At 49.5% G+C, this 21,444-nt stretch overlaps 1 protein-coding gene across 1 annotated transcript in view; it reads right to left on the bottom strand.

Annotated features, from left to right (window-relative positions):
• The window catches only part of GRIK4 (glutamate ionotropic receptor kainate type subunit 4), a 209,398-nt gene that overhangs the window by 52,662 nt on the left and 135,292 nt on the right, over positions 1-21,444 (bottom strand). The window contains exons 4-7 of the mRNA XM_064524269.1: positions 19,105-19,202; positions 15,764-15,929; positions 9,333-9,511; positions 5,902-5,955 (exon numbers count right to left, since the gene is read on the bottom strand). Coding sequence (XP_064380339.1) covers positions 5,902-5,955; positions 9,333-9,511; positions 15,764-15,929; positions 19,105-19,202 — 497 coding nt within the window. The remainder of the gene's footprint in view (positions 1-5,901; positions 5,956-9,332; positions 9,512-15,763; positions 15,930-19,104; positions 19,203-21,444) is intronic.

The raw sequence follows: 21,444 nt of genomic DNA, 5'->3' as shown, positions 1-21,444 counted from the left end.
CCCACACGAATGGCTAAAAACGGATTGCTTTCAAGAGAGGTGCAAACACTTTGCAGATCTTGTGCCACTAAGGGGAGGTGAGGTCTGCTGCAGCGCTCCCATGCCGATGGAGATCACTCACAGCAGCAAGAGTAGGAGAAAGGGGGAAAGTTTGCATCAGTGGAGGAATGAAAACACTGGGATTAAACTGGGCGGCATTCCCAGGAGGTTGGTGGGGTGAAGAAGGCCTCCCACCCTGCCTCATAAAACGGAGGGACACATCAGAGACCCGCACCACTACCTCACCGCTGGCCTCCTGTGCGCAGGAGCAGAGAAAACACCTGCCTTTGCCTCTCTAGGCCTTGCTGCCCTCAGGGCCGAGCAGCTGAGTCTGTTAATCATTCCTAAGCTGCTCTAAGAACCTATTTATTTATTTTCTGAAGTGGGCAATATTATGCTAAGTGCTTTATGGTTTTCTTGAAAGGCTCGGTTTATTTATAAAGTATTGACAGAGTCAATAAGTTTATAATGGGCCGCATGTAAAAATCAATTTCTCCGGAAGAAAAAAAGTCATCATAGCAACAAACTGTGTCCTTTTGAGTAGGTAAGTGGAATGGGAAGATCTATCCAACACATTGTATTACTTGGCCATTCATGTAGTTAACCAGGATCTGTGAACTCAGTGAACTTGGTGGCACTTTAGGGGAACCGTCCATACATAATCTGATTGCTTTTAGGAAGCTACTGCCTCGCTAATCCCTCAGAGTATGCCACGTGCAAGTAAGGATGAGTCCTTTATCTCGTCATGCAAAGAGAACTGTTCAATTTTGGAGGCTGTTCTTCAAATGAGAGCACTTGCACTTTAGCAAAATACATTAGGCACATCCTTGGAAAAAGCCATTTACTTTAACTTCTCTGCAGGGAGCCCGAGGTTGGAAGAGTGACAAATCCTCAAAGAGAGATCAGATGCTAATGTTGGGACCTGTAAAGTACAGATCTTGGAAAACACGGGACAGAGTCTAAAGGACCAACAGGACGAGGCAGCACGTGGGCAGGGGAAAGATTTGCTCTCGCAGCAGAGGACACGGGCTGTACGTAGGAGAATGATTTACTCAACAACTGGAAATCGAATACAGGACAGACTTCCTATAGGACTTCGAACGATGAATAAAGAACACCCAAGATAGGTAAGATAACTCAGGCAGGAAAACGCAGAGATGTAGGATTCACTGCTTTGTCAAAAATCTTCCTTTCCTCACGCTAACTAAAACAAGGAGAAATTGCTTTGGCACCCTCACAAAATCTGGATGTTCGTTTGCCCTGCTACCACGTGCCACCGAAAACGTGAACCGTAAATCCAGGGAACGACTGGGGCTCTGCAAAAAGGTTTGCATCAGCTACCGGAAATCTGGAAGGTAAGCGGGACTGCAGGATAAAATCTGTCAAAGGATGACGGAGCGTCTGAGCTCCTCAGCGGCCCTAGAGAACAAGGGAGCCTGGCCAGAGCCATGGAAGCTTAACACAGGCAGGCCTAGAGTAGCGGGGTGCAAACACCACGGCCCGCGCTGGAGTCTGAGCGGCAGAACGGAGACACAGAAAGGGAAGGTAACTGGAGCAAGATTGCAAGGTAGGTCAACGGCACTAAGTACGGCTAAAACCCCAAGCTCCGCCATCCCACTCAACTATGAATCTTTAGACCACTTTACCTCTGTTTTAGTGTATATCATTTCCCCCTTCCAAAGGATCTTACCGCAGCAACAAACTAGGGCTGCAGTTTGTGACGCTGTCCAGGTGATTTGGACAGTGGGCTCCCATCCACTTCCAGCGGGGCATCCAGACCAACAAAGCCGTTCTGAAAACCTCATCCTAGAGGAAGAGCATCCTCTTTATAAATCGCTAACAAAGAAGAAAAAGAAACCAAAAACAAAAAACCAGCAAAACTGATTTATCTGGTCTCTGGAAATTGAACACAGCAGCTGTTTTATCAGCAACAACACCTCCGCACAATATTGTTGGGGAACTAAACTACATCCAATGAATAGACTGTCTGACTCAGGGCACTAGCAAAAACTCCTTTACATCTTCCTCCTTACAGTAATAATTTTAATTGTTTCAATTATTTCCATCTAATCTTCTTGATAGATATTTTGAAATTTAAACCAAGCCCAAGGTCCATACATTACATTAAAAAAAAAAAAAAAGAAAAAAGCAGACAAAACCAACAACCAGCTACACAGAATTAACAAAGCTACAGGAATTAATTCTAGCACAGGATTTTGGATGCATCCAACATCACTCCTGCTCTGCATTACTGATCATTTCAAGAATTTCCAGTACTAGGAGAAACAATATTTTTCAATTCACAACAGCCTGCCTGCAATGCTCTATTTATGCATTGTCCTTATTATTATAAATCAAATCAGTCAATGTGGCCTCAAGTCTTACCCCCTCTTCTCTCAAACGTTATCTAGTTCTACTTCTCAACTGAACAAATTGCCTCCTCCTGTGTTATTTGCCCGGGCTGAGGACCGCGTGCCGCGCAGAAGGGAGCACGCCATCGCCCTGCCGCGAGACGTGCGGCGATGCAGCACAGGAGCTCAGCGCTCCCGGGAGGGCGGCGGAGACGGGGCAACACGCTCATCCCAGCACGGCACAGCCCAACCCACCCGCAGGGCAGCAGCCCACCACGGTTCCAGCATTGCCGTGAACCACCGGGAAATTGCAGCCTTTCCAGAAGGGTAAGTCCCAGGGCAAGGGGGTGTCACCATGCAAAGATGCCAGCAAGGGGCTCGGGACAAATTCAGACTTCTTGCAAGGGGAATGGAGACAAAAGGGTGCCGACTGCCCAAGAGTACCCAAAACACCAATGATGGGCACAGGGAAGAAAAATACCACGGAACAGCTCTGCTCCATGAGCTTCCTTAGAACTCCTGGAAAATCTGTTGAGCTTCTGCTGCTAACAAAAAGGGTCCCCTGAGCTGGCTGAAGGAGCCTGATAATGAATTCACAGGCAGCAAATTAGCCGTGGTTATTTTTACCATCAGGCTGCGTGCCTCTGCCTCGGCTCTGACGGAAACGCTCCGGGAGCGGAGGACTTCCCCGCTTGCTCCCACCACCTTCCCCCAACGGCTGCCACCTCCGGGCTTTCCACGGAGGAGCTGGCCGCTCCGAGCGGACCCAGGGAGCAGCGCCAGGGAGCTGCAGCAACTTGCCTCCATCCAGCGCTCCGCAGGGGAAGGAGCTGAGACACAACTAGCTATCGGTTGGGATACGCTTATTAAATAAAATTAATGCCAGGACGTAGGGAGAGAATTCCCATCTACTGCCTGAGGGCAGGTGTTTAATGCAGCATTTTATCCCCTTTTTTCTTCTTTCTGGCCTGACATATTTTACCATCTCCCAGTAGTTTAATGCTACACAGACTGTCTATTTCCCTTCTGATGGGTTTTGCCTCCATTTAAAGTCATCTCTTTGCTTGCTCCCCTTGACAGCAGTTCACTATGATTTTATCTTTTCTATTAGGCAGTGATTGCAAAACCTCAGAGGGTTCATTAGGAGCTTGATAATCCCTCCAGATTTATTAGTCTAAATTGCTCACTCCCATCTCTCATCCCCATTTAAATATTACTAATTTCCTTAACCATCTCTTCCATCTGCCCAGGTTTTGCCCGATGTCACCTTTCTTCTTTTACTATCCCTGTCAAAAATCTGGTTAGTTTTGCTGAGGGCTGGTCTTTTGGACAAAGCAGTAAAATAAATCAGGGTAAACAGATTTATTTCCTGTGAGAGTGAATATCCACCACGTTCATTTCTTTCTAATCTGCCTTACAATTGCAGTACAGGGTTTTGAAGACAAATTTCAGCTCTTGACCCACAAAAAAGTGCTAATCAAACCCATGCTCAAAACTAGGACCAGGATGGGGTACCTCCATTTTTAACTTTTTCTGTTGCAAGAGCACCATCCACGAACACGGACTTCATTGTGCCAGGGGACATGCAGACGGAGATCTCTTACTATCTGCATTATAGCAACATCGACAAGTCCAGATTATGAATTGGGGCCCCCAATTCATAAGGCTAAGAAAAAAATCAGTGTCTTGGATGTGTGACAGACAAGGTGGGAAAGAGGCCCTCTCTCCCCTACACCCGATGGAGCGTGGGAGGTCAGCTGGGAGAGGCTGTGTTTGGGAAGGGCTCCAGCGGGCGCTCCCCACTTGCTTGGATTAGGAAACGTTCTGAATAGTTTAACATTTTGACCAGAAATGGAGGGGGACAGTCACTGTCATTTAGCAGGTCTGCAAGCAGCACAGCCATGGTCTCACTTGGGGCTGGGACAGGAGATGAGACATGATAAAGCAGAAACAACTGCCCTAACACAAGTGACCCTAAAACAGGTGATCTTCACATCTGGAGAGCTTAGCTCTACCCTCCCAGTGCCCATCACTGGCTCACCCCCTCCAGCTATTTCCCTTCCTTTTACTTCCTTGCCAGGTGCCAATTATTTCTGGGGGAAAAAGGAGGACCAGCGAGCTAGGTCTCGCTGGAATGATATTGAGCAAGGTTAGGACCTGACTGAATGCTGAGCAGGCACCTGGATGCTATTAGCTCGGGTAGAAAGCTTGTGGGTAGCATTTTTCTCTTGCTGACATCTTCCACTCTCCCTTTTTCCATTCTATCTCCCGATTGCTCTCTGGGCTTTCAACCCCTCCGTTTCACTCCTCCCCCCTTCTCTTCTCCACTGGAGCTCTCCTTCCTACACATTTGGCTCCATCCGCTCCCGTCTGTCTCCCACCCAAACACAAAGCGTGATTCAGCTCTCGGCTTTCCTGGCGCGCGCACACACACTGGCATAAATATTAATAGAAATTAGAGAATATGATTATCATTTGGGGTTGGAAGGCACCTCCACTTAATCACGCGGTCCATCCTGCCACACTCCGGTTTCCATCATCCCTGCAGCAGCACTAATAGGTAGGGACCTGGTCTCCCCAGGGGTAGCATTTCCCTCATCCCACTTGGCAGCCTGTTCAAGAGCTTTGTAGCTGCTGCGGCAAGAGAAGTTTTCCTAATGTTTATTCTGCGTTTCCCCCTGCTGCTGCCTAAGCCCATTACTCCTTGTTTAGCACAGCATTCAGGGATTTAAGCACACGATCCCCCCATTAATGTTATTAGTAGCTATAAAACTAAATCACCAGGGGCCGCGTTGAGAAGATATACCCTGCTCCGCCTGTCACATCCGTGGTGTCATCCCGTCACCGTCTCACACAGCCGCCAGCCGCTCTCCGGGGCGCAGCAGCAAGGCACGTGCCTCCCGGCCCCCTCCGCCCCCCCGGCAGCACCGCTGCCCCCCTCCCGGCGCCGGGCAGGGGCTCCGCTGCAGGCAGCCTCAGCACAAACCCGGCGAGCCCGGCCCACGCCAGCAGCCCTGGCCTCCGTGGGCTTCAGGTCAGAGCCCGGAGCCGGGCACAGGCTGCAAACAGCAGGTCAAAGAGGGCAGGACCTGGCGGCTTCACCTCCTCTCTTACACAGTTTCACAGCCCAGCTCGGTCAGGGAAGGCAGGAGGAAGATGCTGCAGCAAGAGCACAGCTCTCCGCCAGCAACCGCCTGTCCCTGCTGGTGGTTTCCAAGAACCCACACAACTCATCACACGGGCTCAGAAAATCCGTTCTGCAACAACGTCTATGCATCCTGCCTTGGGTGACGGCACAGCCCGGGCGCTGCCATGCCCCAGCTTGCCCTCACCTCCTGAGGGCCAGGGCACGACTCTTCCGAGCTGACGTTCAGGTCTGCAGAGGACCCTCCGCCTCTGCCTCCCCCGCCAGCACGCGGCTCTGCCCACCGCCCTCACAGGCCAGGGAGATCGGCTGCCATTAGCGTGACTCTACACGCGCACGGGAGAAGAGCAGGGAAAAACGTCTTACCAGGTTAGTGAAGATATACGTGTAATAGGCAGACGCCATTCCCAGTTCAGCTGCCTGTGAAGGAGAGGAAAGGAGATTAGACCAGAGACTGACAGTCTTCAATCTCGATTCCTGCAAGGCGGAGACTGGGCCACATTTGCTTTTACATCCTTATCACACCGTACAAACGCTGCTGTCTTCTTACAAGCAGGGAAGGGCGGGATGCAGCAACACAATTTGACCTGTGAAATTAAAGTCCCGGGAACCAATTTTTCAGCAGGACTGCACCTACCTCTGAAGTCTCCTCTCTGCGACACTACTGACAAAGCACCTGCACACGAAGCAGAGCTGCACGGTACAGAAAAATGGCACAGCAGGGCCCTGAACGTGCATTTCCAGAGCCTTACGCTGAGCTTGTCTAACCCTGTGGCACATTTCACAGCAACGATCAGCAATTTCTGCATTTGGCCCCAGTTAGCAGGTGCATCCAGCCAAGGAGAACGTGGAAGGAAGAAGCCCACTAAAAATAAAAGCTTTTGGTACCCCTAATAGCAATGGCTTGTCCAGACCCCAGCAAGGTGAGGTGGCATCCTGAAGAGCCCCTTGGGGTGAAGAGTTCCAGTTTTACTATTTATTGTGAAGAAAGTGAGGTTGGATGAGGTTTGCTTGTTTGTTGATTGGTATAATTTTGTCTCCTGATCAAATATCAAATTCTTTGTGAACATACTGAGGGAAGGCACTGGTCAAAAGAGCTCAGTGCTTGTCTCTCTTCCCTGCAGATGCAGGGAGCAAGGAGGAAAGAGCTCCTGTGGAGCTACAGGAAAGGGACAGTCATGCCAGCGGTGGGCTTCCCACATGTATCAGTCAAACGTGCACTCCAGTCCTGCAGAGTGATTAGCATGGATGAAACTAGGAACTCAGTTCTCTACAATTTAGACAGGGTTTTGATGGCCACAGAAATAGAAAGATGGTAAAAGGGCATGGAGATGCAAAGACAAGGCTGGTTTAAGGAAACAGATTTTTCTGTGAGGTGATGTGCTCTGGAGACCAAAGACCAGATCAAAGTTTCTTCCAAAATCTGGAATTCCCAGTACACAAGGAGTTGGTTATGGGAACAGATGCTCAGGGAAGTGGGAGATTAATCTGCAAATCTTTCTGAAATCAGAAGCCTATGTTTCATTGCCAAGCACAGCTGGTCTCAAATCAAGCTTCTGGGCCTTGGCAGAGAGGACTGCAGATCACCTCAGACCATTCAGAGGCGCTGGAGGCGGGAGGGAGGGACCAAGGGGAGCATCTCCTCTTTTCCTTTCTTCTCCCTTTCCATCTCCCCCGCTAGCTGGAAGATGGTGACAACAAAGTGAGTGAAAGCAACAGATACAGAAAAGAGGCAGCTTAGATTGGACCTTTACCTATTCCCGTGTACTTAACTTTACCTATTTCCCAACGATTACATGCAGTGGGTGCCGAGCTGGACGGACACGTTGCTTTCAGAGGGGCTCGATCTGCGAGGGGCGAGGTCGCCGTGCCGGCCCCCTCGGAGGGAGCCGGACGCGGGCAGCGCGGCAAGCTTCGGCCGCCCCACGGTAAGATCTGGCACCCAGGTCCCTCCGCTCTCCCTTCCTGGGGACAGCGATAATGTCAGCTCTCCCTCTGACCTACTTTGAAGTCAGTGCATTTGATTTCAAGGGCAGAAAATCAAAGCGAGCAACAAAGCATCTTTCTCCATCCCTCGCTCCCAGCTGCTTAACACACCCGCTGGCAGGTGGGAGCCAGGACGGGCTGGTAATCTGGGAAGCAACCGTGTGTCTCGAGACCATATGTGGAGGGCGAGAGATGAGAAACTGCCATTTCCCTCATTGTCCAAGGCCAGGAAAGGTCTGCTAATGCAGGTTTGACCAAAGGCACATTCAAATCCAGGGCATATTTTCCTTACCTTTCCTTGCCCAAACTTTGGGCTGGGGCCAAGGACTTCCAGCCATGACCTCTCCCCGCTGCTCTGCTTGCCTCTCTATAAAGAAAATACTTTCCAGGTCCCCCAGCTGCAAGAAGTGCCTAGATAATAAGCTTATTATTTATTTTCTACCCCTTCCTGCAATCCTTTAGGCAGAAAGCCTACACGAAATTTTCCAGACCTGCTGAAAAATCCTGGCAACCTCTGACATCCTTATCGGTCGTGGCACCAGCGCACTCGAGAGCGGGGAAGGGAGACCGCGCGTGCCGGAGAGCCGCTGCCGCGCGACGGTGGCAAGTCACTATGGCAACAGGCGGAGGGGACAGCCCGCGGGAGCGAGGCAGCCCGCTATTAACTCGGAGCCCCCAAAAAAATTGTTGGGGAGGAGCCAAAAACCTGCCATCGCCCCAGCCAGATCCCGCTCTCGGAGCCCCGGGTGACCTCGCAAAGGTCCGGTAGCGCAGTCCCACTGTTTCCTTGACATCTGCCACACAAAAGTCTTTTTCCTACACTGAAAAGCAGCTGGGAGCTTTCACAGAACCCCCTTTCCCCCCCCAAAGCGGAAGCTTTGGGTTTTGTCCTCCCAAGAAACCGCTGGTTTGCGCCACTTTCCGTCGGCATCCGCTCCCTGCCCCCAGGGAACACCCTTGGAAGGTGGTGAAACGCCTCACTGCTTTTGGCATTTTCAAACAGAAAATTTGCATTTCTACCCTGAAATAACTGCTCATTTAGAAATATAAAATTACATGCAGTGGAAAAAAACCACTCTAATGGTTTCTGCTGGCAGTCAGCAGGGCTGAATTTGATACACGTCAGGGCCTTCGAATGACTGACGCCTTGATAACGCAGCCAGGACACTGTGTGCAACGCATGCAACAGCAGCCGTCCCGTAGCACGGGTGACTCCACCGCCTCGATCCTGCCTCCATGCAGAAAGAACTTCTTGTTCCTGCCAGGATGCGGGAAACAATACACAACTTCAGGCTCCATCTGGAGCTGCCGCTCAGTTTTGAAGGACTACCGAAACAAATGCTAAAAACTGTGGCAAGAGACCATTTAAAAATAAACATGACTAAAATAAAATCTCGGTTAATAAGACAATAAAAAGGGAAGCAAAAAGGTAGAAGTGTACTTCAGGGGGAGAAAAAAAACCCCCACTGCGCTGATGGACTCATTTCAAAGTGCTAAGCAGCCTACCACTCCTGTTTGATGGCAACAGGAGCCATGGGCCTGAGACACTTTAGAAACCAAATACATCAGCTCAGAGCAATTATACCTTTCCTTCTATAGACACAGTCCTGAAAAGAGACAGCAAATTATCTTCCCCAGAAACTCCATCAGTGGCAATTTCTCTCCCTGCAGAGATCACGTCCAGTGTGCAGCAGGAATCTTTACACTCTAGTATCACAGAATACCTGCACGTGCATGCTCATATACGTGCACGCTATCTCATTCAATGGAAGCAGCAGCATTTACAAATATAGCACTTAAAAGGCACTTACCTTCTGCAAAATGGTATGAGACATGGAGGCATTGGCATGTACAATGATGGTAGCCGTTTTGTCATCTCTGATCTCTTTTAGGAGGGGGGTAGGGTCCCGGCTGTCATCTAGCATCCGGACTGAGAGAGTATCCTTGGAAATGAGGAACTGGCGGAGCAGCTTCTCTAGGTTTAAAAGGCCTTAAAATAAAAGGGGAAATAAAACATACTTTTTTTAAACTGGATGCTTGGTTCAAACAACATCACTGCCAAGACCTGTGATCATCCCAGCAGGAACCATTCCTGCACTAGTGCTGTGCCTGCATGCTGAAAGCAAGGGGTGTGTGGTTACAGCGCAGGCTCATTCCTTGGGTCAGCAGGGGATGGGAAAAGATGGAGCTTCTCCAGCTGTTCTCCAGCTACCCAAAAAAGTAGCCTTGAAGACTCCTTGGCAACAGATAAGATTGCTGATACCATTTCCCTTAGGACTGCATAATTCAGGCATGTTCTCCATTATCTTATTATATGCGGGGGAGGTTTTCTGGCTATCACTGGTTGCTGGAAGATGATTCTTCCTTGTAAGCCTTTGCATTACTAACTCCCAAACTACGTGTTTCTGTGAGGCACAGCCTGATACCTCCGGAGACCCTGGAGCACTGTGACTGGGAGATGTTCGTTTCCCAGGACGCACGTCCCTGGGGATAAAAAGCTCTGCACTGTGTCAGATGAAGCAGAAGTCACTGTAAGAATACAAAATTAGGTCTACATGAAGAAAAGCAATGCAACTGTGAGTATAGTCCTAGCACAGTGCAGACTTAATTATGGACTAGGGATTCCTAGAGTAAACCCTTAAGCCCACAGTAAAAGAAAACAAAAGTATGTTTGGTGCTTCACAGAGAAATCGGGGAGCAAAGGAGGAAGGTGCTTGCAGGCCAGCACCTCAATAGCTGGGCAAGGTCTCTGAAGACCCACTCTCCATCTCCACATCACATCCCCCCTCCCCCCCCTTCTTCCCTGTCATTTATCTTTCCGCCTTTCCTGTATTTCCACTGAAAATTCCCTCCAGCAGGGCATAGACAGCAGCAACAAGCCACAGGACACAGCCAACACTCTGGCTAGCTCAGAACTCTCCAAGTGGCCCACAAGACCAGGCTAAGCAGGTGGCCAAAAGCTTAAAAAATAATAATAATAATAATAATTAGTGAGCATCTGCATGAATGAGACCCGACTTCCTGGACTAGCGTCTTACTGCCTTTGCATTGCTGACTGAAGTTTCTTCCTGAAGTTAGGTAGCTGCAAGGGCTCCTTCCAGCATGGCTTCTTTGATGTCTCATAAGAGATCAAAGCTCCTGCTGCAGCTTTGCTTAGTCAAGAAAACATATTTGATAGAATCTCTCCTATCCAACTGCCTATTTTCATGTAGGAAATAACCCCCTCTGTCAATTTTGATTGACCAAACAGGCCCCCAGATTTAATCATTAGCGAGACGCAGACAGCTACACGGTCACACACATCTCATTCCTACAGGAAGACGGTTCAAAAAGGAGGAGAGAAGTTGAACTGAAGGAAATCAAAATAGTGAACAGCAGAAGAACAGAACAGAAAAGAATCAAGGCGCAGCTGGCAGACAGACAAAAAAAATAATCTTAATTTTGAGCCACAGCTCTACTCTTAACCTAAACATAGCTTTGACTGTATTAAACAGTTCATTCACCCAGAAGGTCAGGGGATGGGGAAGCAATACAATGCAGTGAGATTAGAGTTAGAGTGCTGCTTTCAAGGACTCCTAGAGCTTCACAAAGGTAACAAAGCAACGGATTAAAAGGGATACATCCTAGATGAGGAGCCTCTTATTCACAGTGAAGAGTTTTTCAGCAAGCCAAGTTTGCACTGAGTTCTTCACAATGCATTGCCTCTTACCTTTTCCCCTCTCTACAGGTAGGAACTCAGCAGGGAACCACAGAAACAGACATATCCAGGACTTCTCTGGATCACACAGACTTCTTCATCTTTCTCAGTGGCGGGTGAATTTGCTCTGTGTAGAGGACGCATGGCCTAGACCCTACTTCAACCTTTTTTTTGGTGCTAGCTCAAGTGAACCGTAACTTTTGCCTAAGCCCTCCATTCGATTTCTGTGGGTTTTATTTTCATCTTCCACAACCTACATGGGATCACAAAGGTTGCTGTGAATAACAAGCTTACTTAGGGCTCAACCCAGCAAACTGTGCTGCTGCAAAACTGCAGAAGACTTTAAGAACACCATACTAACTATTCAATAAAAGTCTTGGACAAAAAAAAAAAATCTGTGAATTTACCCAGCTTTTTCCACAGTGGTCTAAATTTCATGGCATTTTGCACTGTACTTCTTAAGAAGTGGACATTTAGGAAGGTGGGAGCTAAGCTAGATGCAGCTCCCCAAGCACCCATTACCAAACCTGAGCAGATTTTAAGTCACTGATGAGGGCTGAACAGACCTGCCCTGCTAAATGATGCCAGAACGCATCATTAGAACTGGCACTAAAATCCACGGACTGAAGGCCCCAAGAATATTGCTGAACATAAAACGTTTCTGTCCTTGGAGGGCATTCTCAGGCAAACATCACGGTGAAACACGAGCTGTCATTAGGGACCGCTTGCGCTGCAGTAGCTACGGAGGCACTGCCAAAGATCAGGGCCCCGTGTTGCTCGGCTTTGGATGACACGTAGTAAAAGTGAAAGCCATGCTACTCTGCAGGCCAGCCTGTTCGTAGCAGAGACCCATGACTTGGCTTTCAAGGGGACAGAGATTCATACTTCAGGAGGGGCATGGTTCAGCTCTCCCCTTTTGAAAAGTACTGTTTCTATTTAATTTCAGTCCTGCAAAAATAAAACTAGACCCTGCTCCTTAATTCTACGGCGCTGCCTATCTCAGCATGTGTTGGTGACACAGCCTGGAAAGCGCTCCCGAGGCCAGCTGCTGAGAGTTTTGTCACTCACCTCGGCCCTTCAGTTTGTGCTCCTCTGGTTAGTGCCCCCTTCCCGTTTCTCTCTCTGCTGGTTGCCTCCCCAACCCTTTAGCTGGCTTCTCCTCCCCCCGCACCCTTTTGCGGGGAAGAGCCCAGGTAAGAGAGCCACCGTGGCCTCGGCACTACAGGCGGCAGAGCCCAACTGGCAAGTCTCTAAACTGCATCAGCACAGGGAAGAGGAAGAATAGCCAGGAGAAAAGAAATGAAGTGTTTGATCTCCTCTGCTCTAGCTTGATGAAATTATCATTTCCAGCACGTTAGATCCTACCCGTAGCCTCATCAGGCCTCCCGCCTGCAGCTCCTCTTGCCGTGCGGAGGGAAGACACTGTCGTGTGAAGAGATTCCCTTTTGTTCTGATGACAGGAGCACGCGAGACGCTGCTGCTGACAGACTGACGCTTCAGAAGGCCGCTTCACAGGCCCAGCATGAGCCAGGGCTTGCAGACCCCTCCCGGCACCTCTGAAGTACTCAAGCGAGGACCACCGCGTGCGGAGAGGCTGCGTCAGGCCCAGCCGGTCTGTACAGCTGCAGCCTCTGCTGCCGGGTGCCAGGGGTTATGCAGAGGAGACGCCCGAGCAGGATTATCCCCAGCCCACAGGGGCAGCCGCAAGTCTGCTGGGGACCACAGGTACGCACAGAGGTAGGTCAGTGGCTAGAGCTGACCCATGGAGAGTCCTCACCTTGCTTCGTGGTCATCCCTGGCCATTGCTCTTCCCCGTGGGACTACTGGAGCAAAGGAGACGGGCTCCTTCTCCCCGAGTGATGCTGGCGGAGGCCCAGAGGACCAGCCGTTCTGTTTATGGTTGCACGGGGCTTTCCCTGGTGCAGGTACTTCACCCCAATGGTTCCTTCAGCTTTGGAACCAAAAGGAACCAGACAGCCCAGCAGGACGAGATGCCACTTTCCCGAGGTTCCCGATTACCTTGTTCAGCAGCAGCAAGTCCGGGAGCAGAATTAGTGAATGCCGTCAACTATCCCCATTCTTACACCCAACAGGATTGCTTGAAACATCTCCCTGAGGCCCTAGGGAACACGTGAGTGTTTTGACTCAGTCCCTTGGCCTCTAGTCCCAAATACTGTCCTTCGTTTTCCCCCTCTAACAGTTGGAGGGAGACAGCTGTTTACAGAGGAGCTCTTACAAGGTCTATCCATCTCAGTACTTGTCTGTAGTTGCCTTTTCTCTTGTCAAGCATTTCATACAAATGCACAAGGTGCTTTATGTTAGGACTTCAGAGCACTTCATAAACCAGCTAATTATTCCACACCACAGAGAAACCGAGTCACAATCTTATTCTGTTCAGCAGAGCGTTACATTTGTGCTGGCCTGACTCCGTTGACTCTGGGCGTCATTTTCTGTTTCTACCAGAAGAAACGACAAGCAGTCCACAGAGGAAGGATAGGACTTCTCACAGTGACAGTATGAGCCTGATGGGATAGGACCCAGGAGTCTCATCAAGCAGCCTTGTACTTAAACTAAAACAGCTATGACTTTCTCTCCTGGGATCTAAATAACATCATCCTTCAAAACAGGATTTCCTCACTGATGAGGACAACTCATATGCTCCCCTAATTTGTCTTCAGAAAACCTCCCAAAAGCCCAAAGTGCCTCGACTGAGTTGTTTAAGGATTGTGCTTAGTAGCACTGCCTGTCCTAAGGAAAAATGAGGGCTCGTGCTCCCACGTGAAGCTGGACTGTGCCTTTCCTGCACTCCATGACAGACTGAGAGCACGCTGCACTACAATCCTTGCTCAGGTAAGGCTCTTGCTGAGCATAAGAAACAGGATGCACTGGCACGAAAGGCACCTTTCCCTCTCTTTCCCTGGGTCTGGGAAAGACTCAGGCTGCACAGCACATCCTAGACACTGAGCTATCCAGGAATACCAGGGTAAAACAAATTGGATCAATTCAATTACAAGGATGTTAGCTTAATGCAAGCAATTTGGTTCCCAAGGTTTTTGATCCAGTTAAATGAAGAATCAAATTAATACCACGCTGCATTCAACGGAAGGCACCTGCATGTTTCAGCATGAAACTGTGGAGGAGGGCAGTGGTCTATGGAGATGAGCTGATGTGTGTGTGTGTGTGCTCCATGCCAGGCAGCAGCGTGAGGGCAGAACTGCAAGCATGCTGCACCGCAGGTGAGAAAACCCAATTATTTATCTTCCTCCTATCCATCATCTTTTTTTTCTTTAAGGTTAGGGTTACACAACGAAAAATACCAGCACTGAAAGTAATGTAGGAACATTTGCATGATTTTGATTGCATCATTTTGGGCCAGGTCCTCTGTTAGGGTACATCTGAGCATACCTATTGAAGGCAATTCCCTGATTTATATCAACTGGCCATGTGGTCTCCCCAGGGTGCATAAAGCTAAATGAAATCTCAAGTACTCTCTTATTCCTCTGCCTCTGTGCTGGAGTCAACCACAATGCTCTGTGTTACCAGCACAGCTGGCACGGCGGGGAGAAAGGATGCTGCCTTTCCTATGCATCTGGAGCAACGGTCAGAGGCTGGAGGTGGCATGGGCTGCTAAGCTATTGCCAGTGTCCCCAGAGCTCACGCTGGAGCCACATGCTTTTTCAATATCCCTGTCCACTCCAGTCCTAATGAATCTGACTACAGGAAAATAAAAGCAAAATAGCTGGTGTGTAGTAACAACACCTATCTACATGTTGACCTTAAAAAAAAAAAAAAAACCCAAAAAACAAAAACCAGAACATAACAACAAACTTTCCTCTCTCCAAGCACTATGATGCAGAGCCTGCGCCTGCCATTTTAGAAGAGTTATGCAGAGATGAATATGGTCTTGCTGAGGTGAACACTCCACCATCCAGATGCGCAATTACCAGCAGATGTATGGCTGCAGAGCCCAAAATGCTGTGCTGTGTATCAACTACTAATCAAGTCCTGCATTTAGGCCACAAATTGCATGTGGGTTTGGGAAAGACACATTTCAAAAAAGGGATACTTGCCTAAAATAACCTCCAGAAACACGCTTAAGCCTTTTTTTTTTTTTCCTCCCTCATTTCAAAAACCCATCTGTGCAAGCAAAACGCACTTCAGATTGTCAAACAGAAGGCAGGCAGGCAGTCTCTCTGCATCCCCTTTCCACCTTCACAGACACCGGGAACACCTCCCTGCAGCAACAGGGTGCAAAACCTGCCCTTCAGGTCTCCGCTGTCTCAGGCTGCTGTGCCGGAATAGCAGCCTGCCTCCGACAGAAGGGACCCGGCCGTCAGGAACCGGGGGAAACGAACACCCTGCACGCAGCAGGAGGGAGCACCGGCCTCAGCTATCGAACACTGCCTGTTCGGGGAGGACTTCACTGCTGCCGGTGGCACCGGCAGGACCCTCTCCATGGCAGGAGGCACCAACCACACAGAGGGAGATGAAGCAGAAGGTAACTGGGAGCAGGGGGACGCTGAACCCAGCCTGGGCATTACTTACATTCAGCTTTGGCACAGATGAGGCAAGCAGTGGTGCAGTTAAAGAAATTCAGGATTCCTGCCACGGCCACGCTTATGTCGGTGTTGCTGGGGTGGAGATTCAACGTGGTGAACCGCTGGAACTGCAGCTTGAGGAACTCCTCTGGCGCCACTTTGAAGTGAGGAACCTAAGCAGGGAGGAGGGGAAAGAAAATATAATTAAAGAGGAAAAAGAAATAAAAACAAGTAAATCTACCATAAAGGACCTTTGGTGTGAAATGCTCAGCAGGCAGAAAGTGAAATATCCCAATAAAACTGCAGAAGAATCACCGGAGTGAAGAGGGGAGGGTGAGATTTGTGCAATAGCAGAGGAAAATAATTATCACAGCGACAAGAAGCCATGACAAGAAGGGGATCAGGAAGAGTCTTGCTGAGCCACTCAGAGAAAGGCGACAGGGGCTGTGATTACAGCACAGGAAACCATTTCGGATGAGTTCGACGTAATTAGCTCGGGTACTAATTGTAGCCAGGCCCACACTTGATTTTGGGCTTGCTGCCTTGGTAAATTCGGAGGATGCTTTGCAGGCAGGCAGTTACACAGCCCATGTCGGAGAGCCCTGGATCGTTGCTGTTATTGGGATCCCAGCTAGACAGATGATGTGCTGCAAAGCCGCCTCTGCCAGCGGTACCAATGCGTCGTCAGATAATTAGGAGAGATGAAGGGAAGAACAAGATGACCCCGCGCTGGTAAGGCTCAGGAGAGAGAGAAACAGATGCAGCAGCCAGAAGCTTTGGGCTTTTTTGATCAGCAGAGAGGTAACAGGTGGCCATAGCGCAGGCAAGCTCCAACGGGACCATAAGCACGAGTCCTAATAATACTGCGTTTGCCATTAATAAATCAGAGCGGGAGGCGGGAGCGGGATGCTGGCTCCCAGGGAATACGGACGAGGTGGAGCGGAGAAGCCCTGCTGAGGGACGGCCACAGGGCTTCCTCCACGACAGCTCCGCTGCACACCTGGGCACACAGCGTACAGGGGACCGGGGGCAAGGAGATCAAGCAAAGATGACAGGGGTTTGGCCACACAAGGAAAAGGAATATTGTTTTCCTTTTGCTGAGTGAATTATTTGGAAGAAACAGAAGACAGAGACAGGGAAACATCTGCTTCTGCTTCATTATAGGAGTGTCAAGTCCTCTTCTCTTCCATTATCAGTCCTTCCAGAAGCTATCACCCCATGCCTCCCATCTCTCCCCTCTTGCGAAAGGCTGTTAGTAGGCTGTGATGGCTGCTTTATTGACAGCATAAGCTGTTTGGTTAGTAACAGGAAAGTTAAAGAGTGATAAGCTGCTATCTGCCTTGATTTCACTCTGCAGTCCTCATCCAGAGCTCCATTAACAGGGAGGGAAGCAGACTGTAAGCAAAAGGCAAATTCCTTTGACTGAAGCAGACAGGACAGCTACGGTACAAGCCTGCTGATCATCCCCAAAGCCAGATGGAGACGGAGGCTTGCAGCAACCACCGCTAACGGCAGAGAGGCACGCAGACAGCGGCGAACAGCCCCCGTGTCTGCAGCTGCTACGATCCCCTCGGGCCGGCTCCAAGCCACGGAGCTGCCAGCGGCTAGGCGCAGAGCTCATGTTCGACCCGGACGGTCGCAGGGGCTGGGATTCCTCCCTTGCGAGAGCTTTGTCCCAGAGTAACGCCCCTATCGGACAGGAGGGAAGGACAATCTTTGGACCAACTCGGAGACAGAGGTTCATTTCCCAGTTTTACCACAGGTTCCTTGTGAACCTCGGGCCAGTCACTCCATCCTCTCGTGCCTCAGCCGATAAACGTGGATGCTCTTTAAGTGATGGATGTCTGCAAGCACAATGTCTCTGTGTTGCTGCATAACATTTAACACAATGGCAGCAATTGATGCTACTGTGACATAAATCACAGGGAGTTACTGCAGGTTTACACCGCCAGGAGGGCAGATGGGATCAGGCTCGAGCATCAAATACCTAAGTAGTGCACTCAAATTCACCTTTCATTTCTGAAAAAATGAAGAGACTGATGAGATCAGAGACACAGACTGCATATGAATTTCAGGGGAAACACACTTGCAATCTGTTACTGCAGAGTTGTCTTTGCCTGGGATGGAGTGCATGTCTGGGACATTTAACTGCAGAAAGCACTACAAAATATACTCAAGAGACCCATCCTGCTATAGCCGAGAGCACTAGGTCTAAAAGATCTCTTCCATCTCTTTAACACTTCTGATTCTCAGGGAACAAAGAACAGCACTCATTTGTGAATGCAAGCTATTTACAGCGCTCCGCTCCAGACACTCCCCCTGCTCGGAGGAGTCAGAGAGTCCACTAAACGGCTGAGAGATGTTATCGGGCTTTAAAGGGATGAAGTATGAGAAGCGAACTCAATTTCTTTTTCCCAGAGCAGAGCTAGATCAGTGTAAGATGGTTGAAGGCTTATACAATATTAAATCAGACACACAGTCTGGACACAGATAAAAAGGGTTTGCATGGACGGCGCAGCACCAGGCAGAGAGGGGAGCGCAGCTTTCCAGGGGCACTGTACACACGGTCCTGCCACAGCCAGGAACCCGGACTGGGATGTGCATCTGCCAGGGCAAGCAGAGGTTTCTGCACCTGCCAGGCGACGGGGAGATGGTTCAGCATCGCACTGCATGCGAGGGGAGCGGAAGTAAAAGGTGACGCAGGTGAAAACAAGGGGACCACGGGGCACTCAGAGGTCATCCGAGGAGGGTCTGGGGAGCATGGATGGAAAGCGGACGTGTGTGCACATAGAAATTACGATGGAAAAGTAAAATAGCAGACTTGAACGAGGCACGCAAGAGGCAGACGCAGGAGCAGGGGAAGGCAGTGTACAGCAGAGCTGGAAGCTGTCACTGCAGCGAGCTGCGAGACTGTAGCTGGACCGCGGCACAGGAGCAACAGGCTGAGGATGAGACCCAAGGCTGCAGAAAGCCTGTCCCAGCAGGACCTCCACAGGAGGCATTGCTGCTCAGCCTAGTGGCAAATTAAAAACCTAATCCAGGCTTACTAAACCACCAGCAAAATGCCGAGTTCCCAGGGAACCCAGGCAGCGCCCAGCAGACAGCGTGCGAGCTCTGCTGCGGTGGGAGCCCGCTCCAGAGGGCCTTCTTTTCCAAGGAAAACGCGTGGAAGGCTGGGCATGTGGGGAGGGAGGTCGGGGTCTCCGTGGTGCCCCTTAGCCGTGACCTGCCGGGAGGAACAAGTCTGCCCCGCGTTTCCACCTCCCTGCTCCCTCTCGGCTCGAGGGCTTTGGTGCCCCCCCCACCAGACAACACAGAGTTACTCCAGCGCGGCACGTTTCCACTTACCTCTTTCTCCCCACAGATATTGCTGATGATGGAGCTCGAAGCCGGACTTGACGAAGGTCCCAGGACGCCTACCACCCCTTTCGGAAGAATCTGGCACACTGCGGGCACCAGAGAGAGGAAACATGCATTAGATGAGACGTCTTTATCCTCAATTTCCAGTTGGCAACGCTGTCTACAGTACCTGCCTTGCAAAGGACACTCAGAGCGTCATCTCCTCCTTCACACAACATATTCCCCACCGCTTACGTGCCCACAAAACCGCTCTAGTGCCCTGTCACTCGGCCTATGACAGTCGCCTCTCCACCTTTCCCCAGCCCTTCCAGACCCCACCGGAGCTCATCCCCAAGCCCCGGTAACCTTGCATCTGTGACTCTGAACTAGGGTCTCTCTCACTTTTAAAACATCCCTCTTTAGCCCTATCTGCTTCGCTCCAGGGACAATGTTAACTGCAGTTTATGGAAGATAGTAAACACAGCAGTGACCTAGCTCTAAAGCATCATATCGCAGGAAACAAACTTGAATGAATTTCTTCCCTCACCCTCTGCAGAGCTTAGTGGTAATAATAAGGATTGCATTATTGTTTTTCTCTTTTTTTTTTGGCAGTTAATCTTCTGGCTCCATGCCACCGAGGTTAGCAGAACAATAAAGAGACCCTGACAAAATGAAGAAGTTAAATCTCTCCCCTCAAGCTTCGCAGTTTAAACTGCAATCTTTTTTGTTCTTTTAATTCACAGCACAAATTTAGCCAAATGGCACTGCAAGGCCTACCCCGGCGGGTGTCACCTCCCTGCTGGAACTCAGATCAACCATATGGTTCAGAAATGCTCCTCTAGAGCGCTTTGCCTGATCAAAGCCTCACAGACAGAGGCAGGAGCCTCTGGACCTCAGGACTCTGCAAGGGTCGTCTGAGAGACGCTGGGCCATCGCTTATTCTGGAAGAGGAGGCCGGCCGCCCGGCTCAGTGCTGCCATGCACCCGGCTCCCTTCTAAGTGGGTAGCAGGAGCCACAGCAACAGCAGATACACACAGCCACATTCGCTCGACCATCCTTTCTGAGAAAAGATGATGCCACGGGGCAGGAGCAAGGCATCCCAAGTTTTTATCAGCACTGGAAAGAGCAATCTCACATTTTCATATGAAAAAACTCCCAAATCGCTGTACCAAGAAGCTGAGATTTTGAAGATATTGTCTCTTTAATATCAAACGGCTGGTTTGTTTCTGAGCACAATCCTTACTTTCCGTCTTTGGCTTACATGTCAGACAAGCTTTTGTAATGATTGCAAAAAAGTTATCTAGGTTCAATGTCTGGGAAAAGGAGCTAAAAAAATTCATACCAGAACATATTTTTTGCTGTGAGGGTAATTAATCATGGAAACAGTCATAAGTACAGAACACAGAAGATTTTCTATCAACATGAAGTCTTTAAATCAAGACTGGACATCAAATGTGACCATACTGTGCTTGGGTTTTCTTTTTTAATACAGGGAGCTACGGGGCTCAATGTAATGTTTGGCAGGTGAATCCCTACAGCCCATTTTCTGCACAAGATCAGATCAGACGATCAGGGTGGGCGTTTCTGGCCTTAGGCTCAGCAGGTCTCTACAGTCCAGCAGCTAGAACATGAGGCCAACAGCTGAAGACTTGGTTTGTGACTCTGCGGAATTGGTTTTACTTCTCTATCTGAGAAACAGTAAAGAAATAAGAAGGACGCCCGCACAGCTGACGGTGAGCCTCTAAGGGCAGGTACCTGCTTTAGGAAGCCGGTTTATAGTCAGTGGAAGGAGACACCTTCCTCCAACCAACCAGTCAGCATCTGTAAGACACGCTTCAGCTTTTGGTTGCTCTCACATGCAGTCTGCCTCTCTTTAATGACATGGGTAGGCATGCAACTAAAATCTCTCAAGTTAGGTGCCCAACAGGGACAGCGCGCACATGCCTTCTTACAAGCAATGTAGTGGTTTGCCCAATATGAGCTTGTGAAGTGCTCTAAGAAACTTGTATTTACTACAATGCTGGCTGAAGGCAGAGAATATCACCTGGCTACCACAGTACCAAAAGCTGCAACTTAAATAAGTAAAAGAACCTAAAGAAACTGAGCGCCATCTCCAGAGGTCATCCATGCTTTGCAACACCAAGATAAAATACCTTTGTATGTATAGAGAATATTGAATACAATTATATCTATAGGGGTTTTTCTTTTTTTTTTTTTTTGAAATGTACATTTAGTCCAAGGAAGGCATACAAAATTAATCCAGAAATCCTCTGCCCCAAGTCCAATTCCACAACTGCTGTTCCCATGCAGTTTTCCTCACTACAGACCTAGAGCAGCTACTCTTGGAG

Source organism: Dromaius novaehollandiae, chromosome 21 (genome assembly GCF_036370855.1).
Source record: "Dromaius novaehollandiae isolate bDroNov1 chromosome 21, bDroNov1.hap1, whole genome shotgun sequence".
Classification (NCBI taxonomy): Eukaryota; Metazoa; Chordata; class Aves; order Casuariiformes; family Dromaiidae; genus Dromaius; species Dromaius novaehollandiae.
The sequence above is the reverse complement of the archived record's forward strand: the minus strand, read 5'-3'. Positions and strand labels throughout refer to the sequence as shown.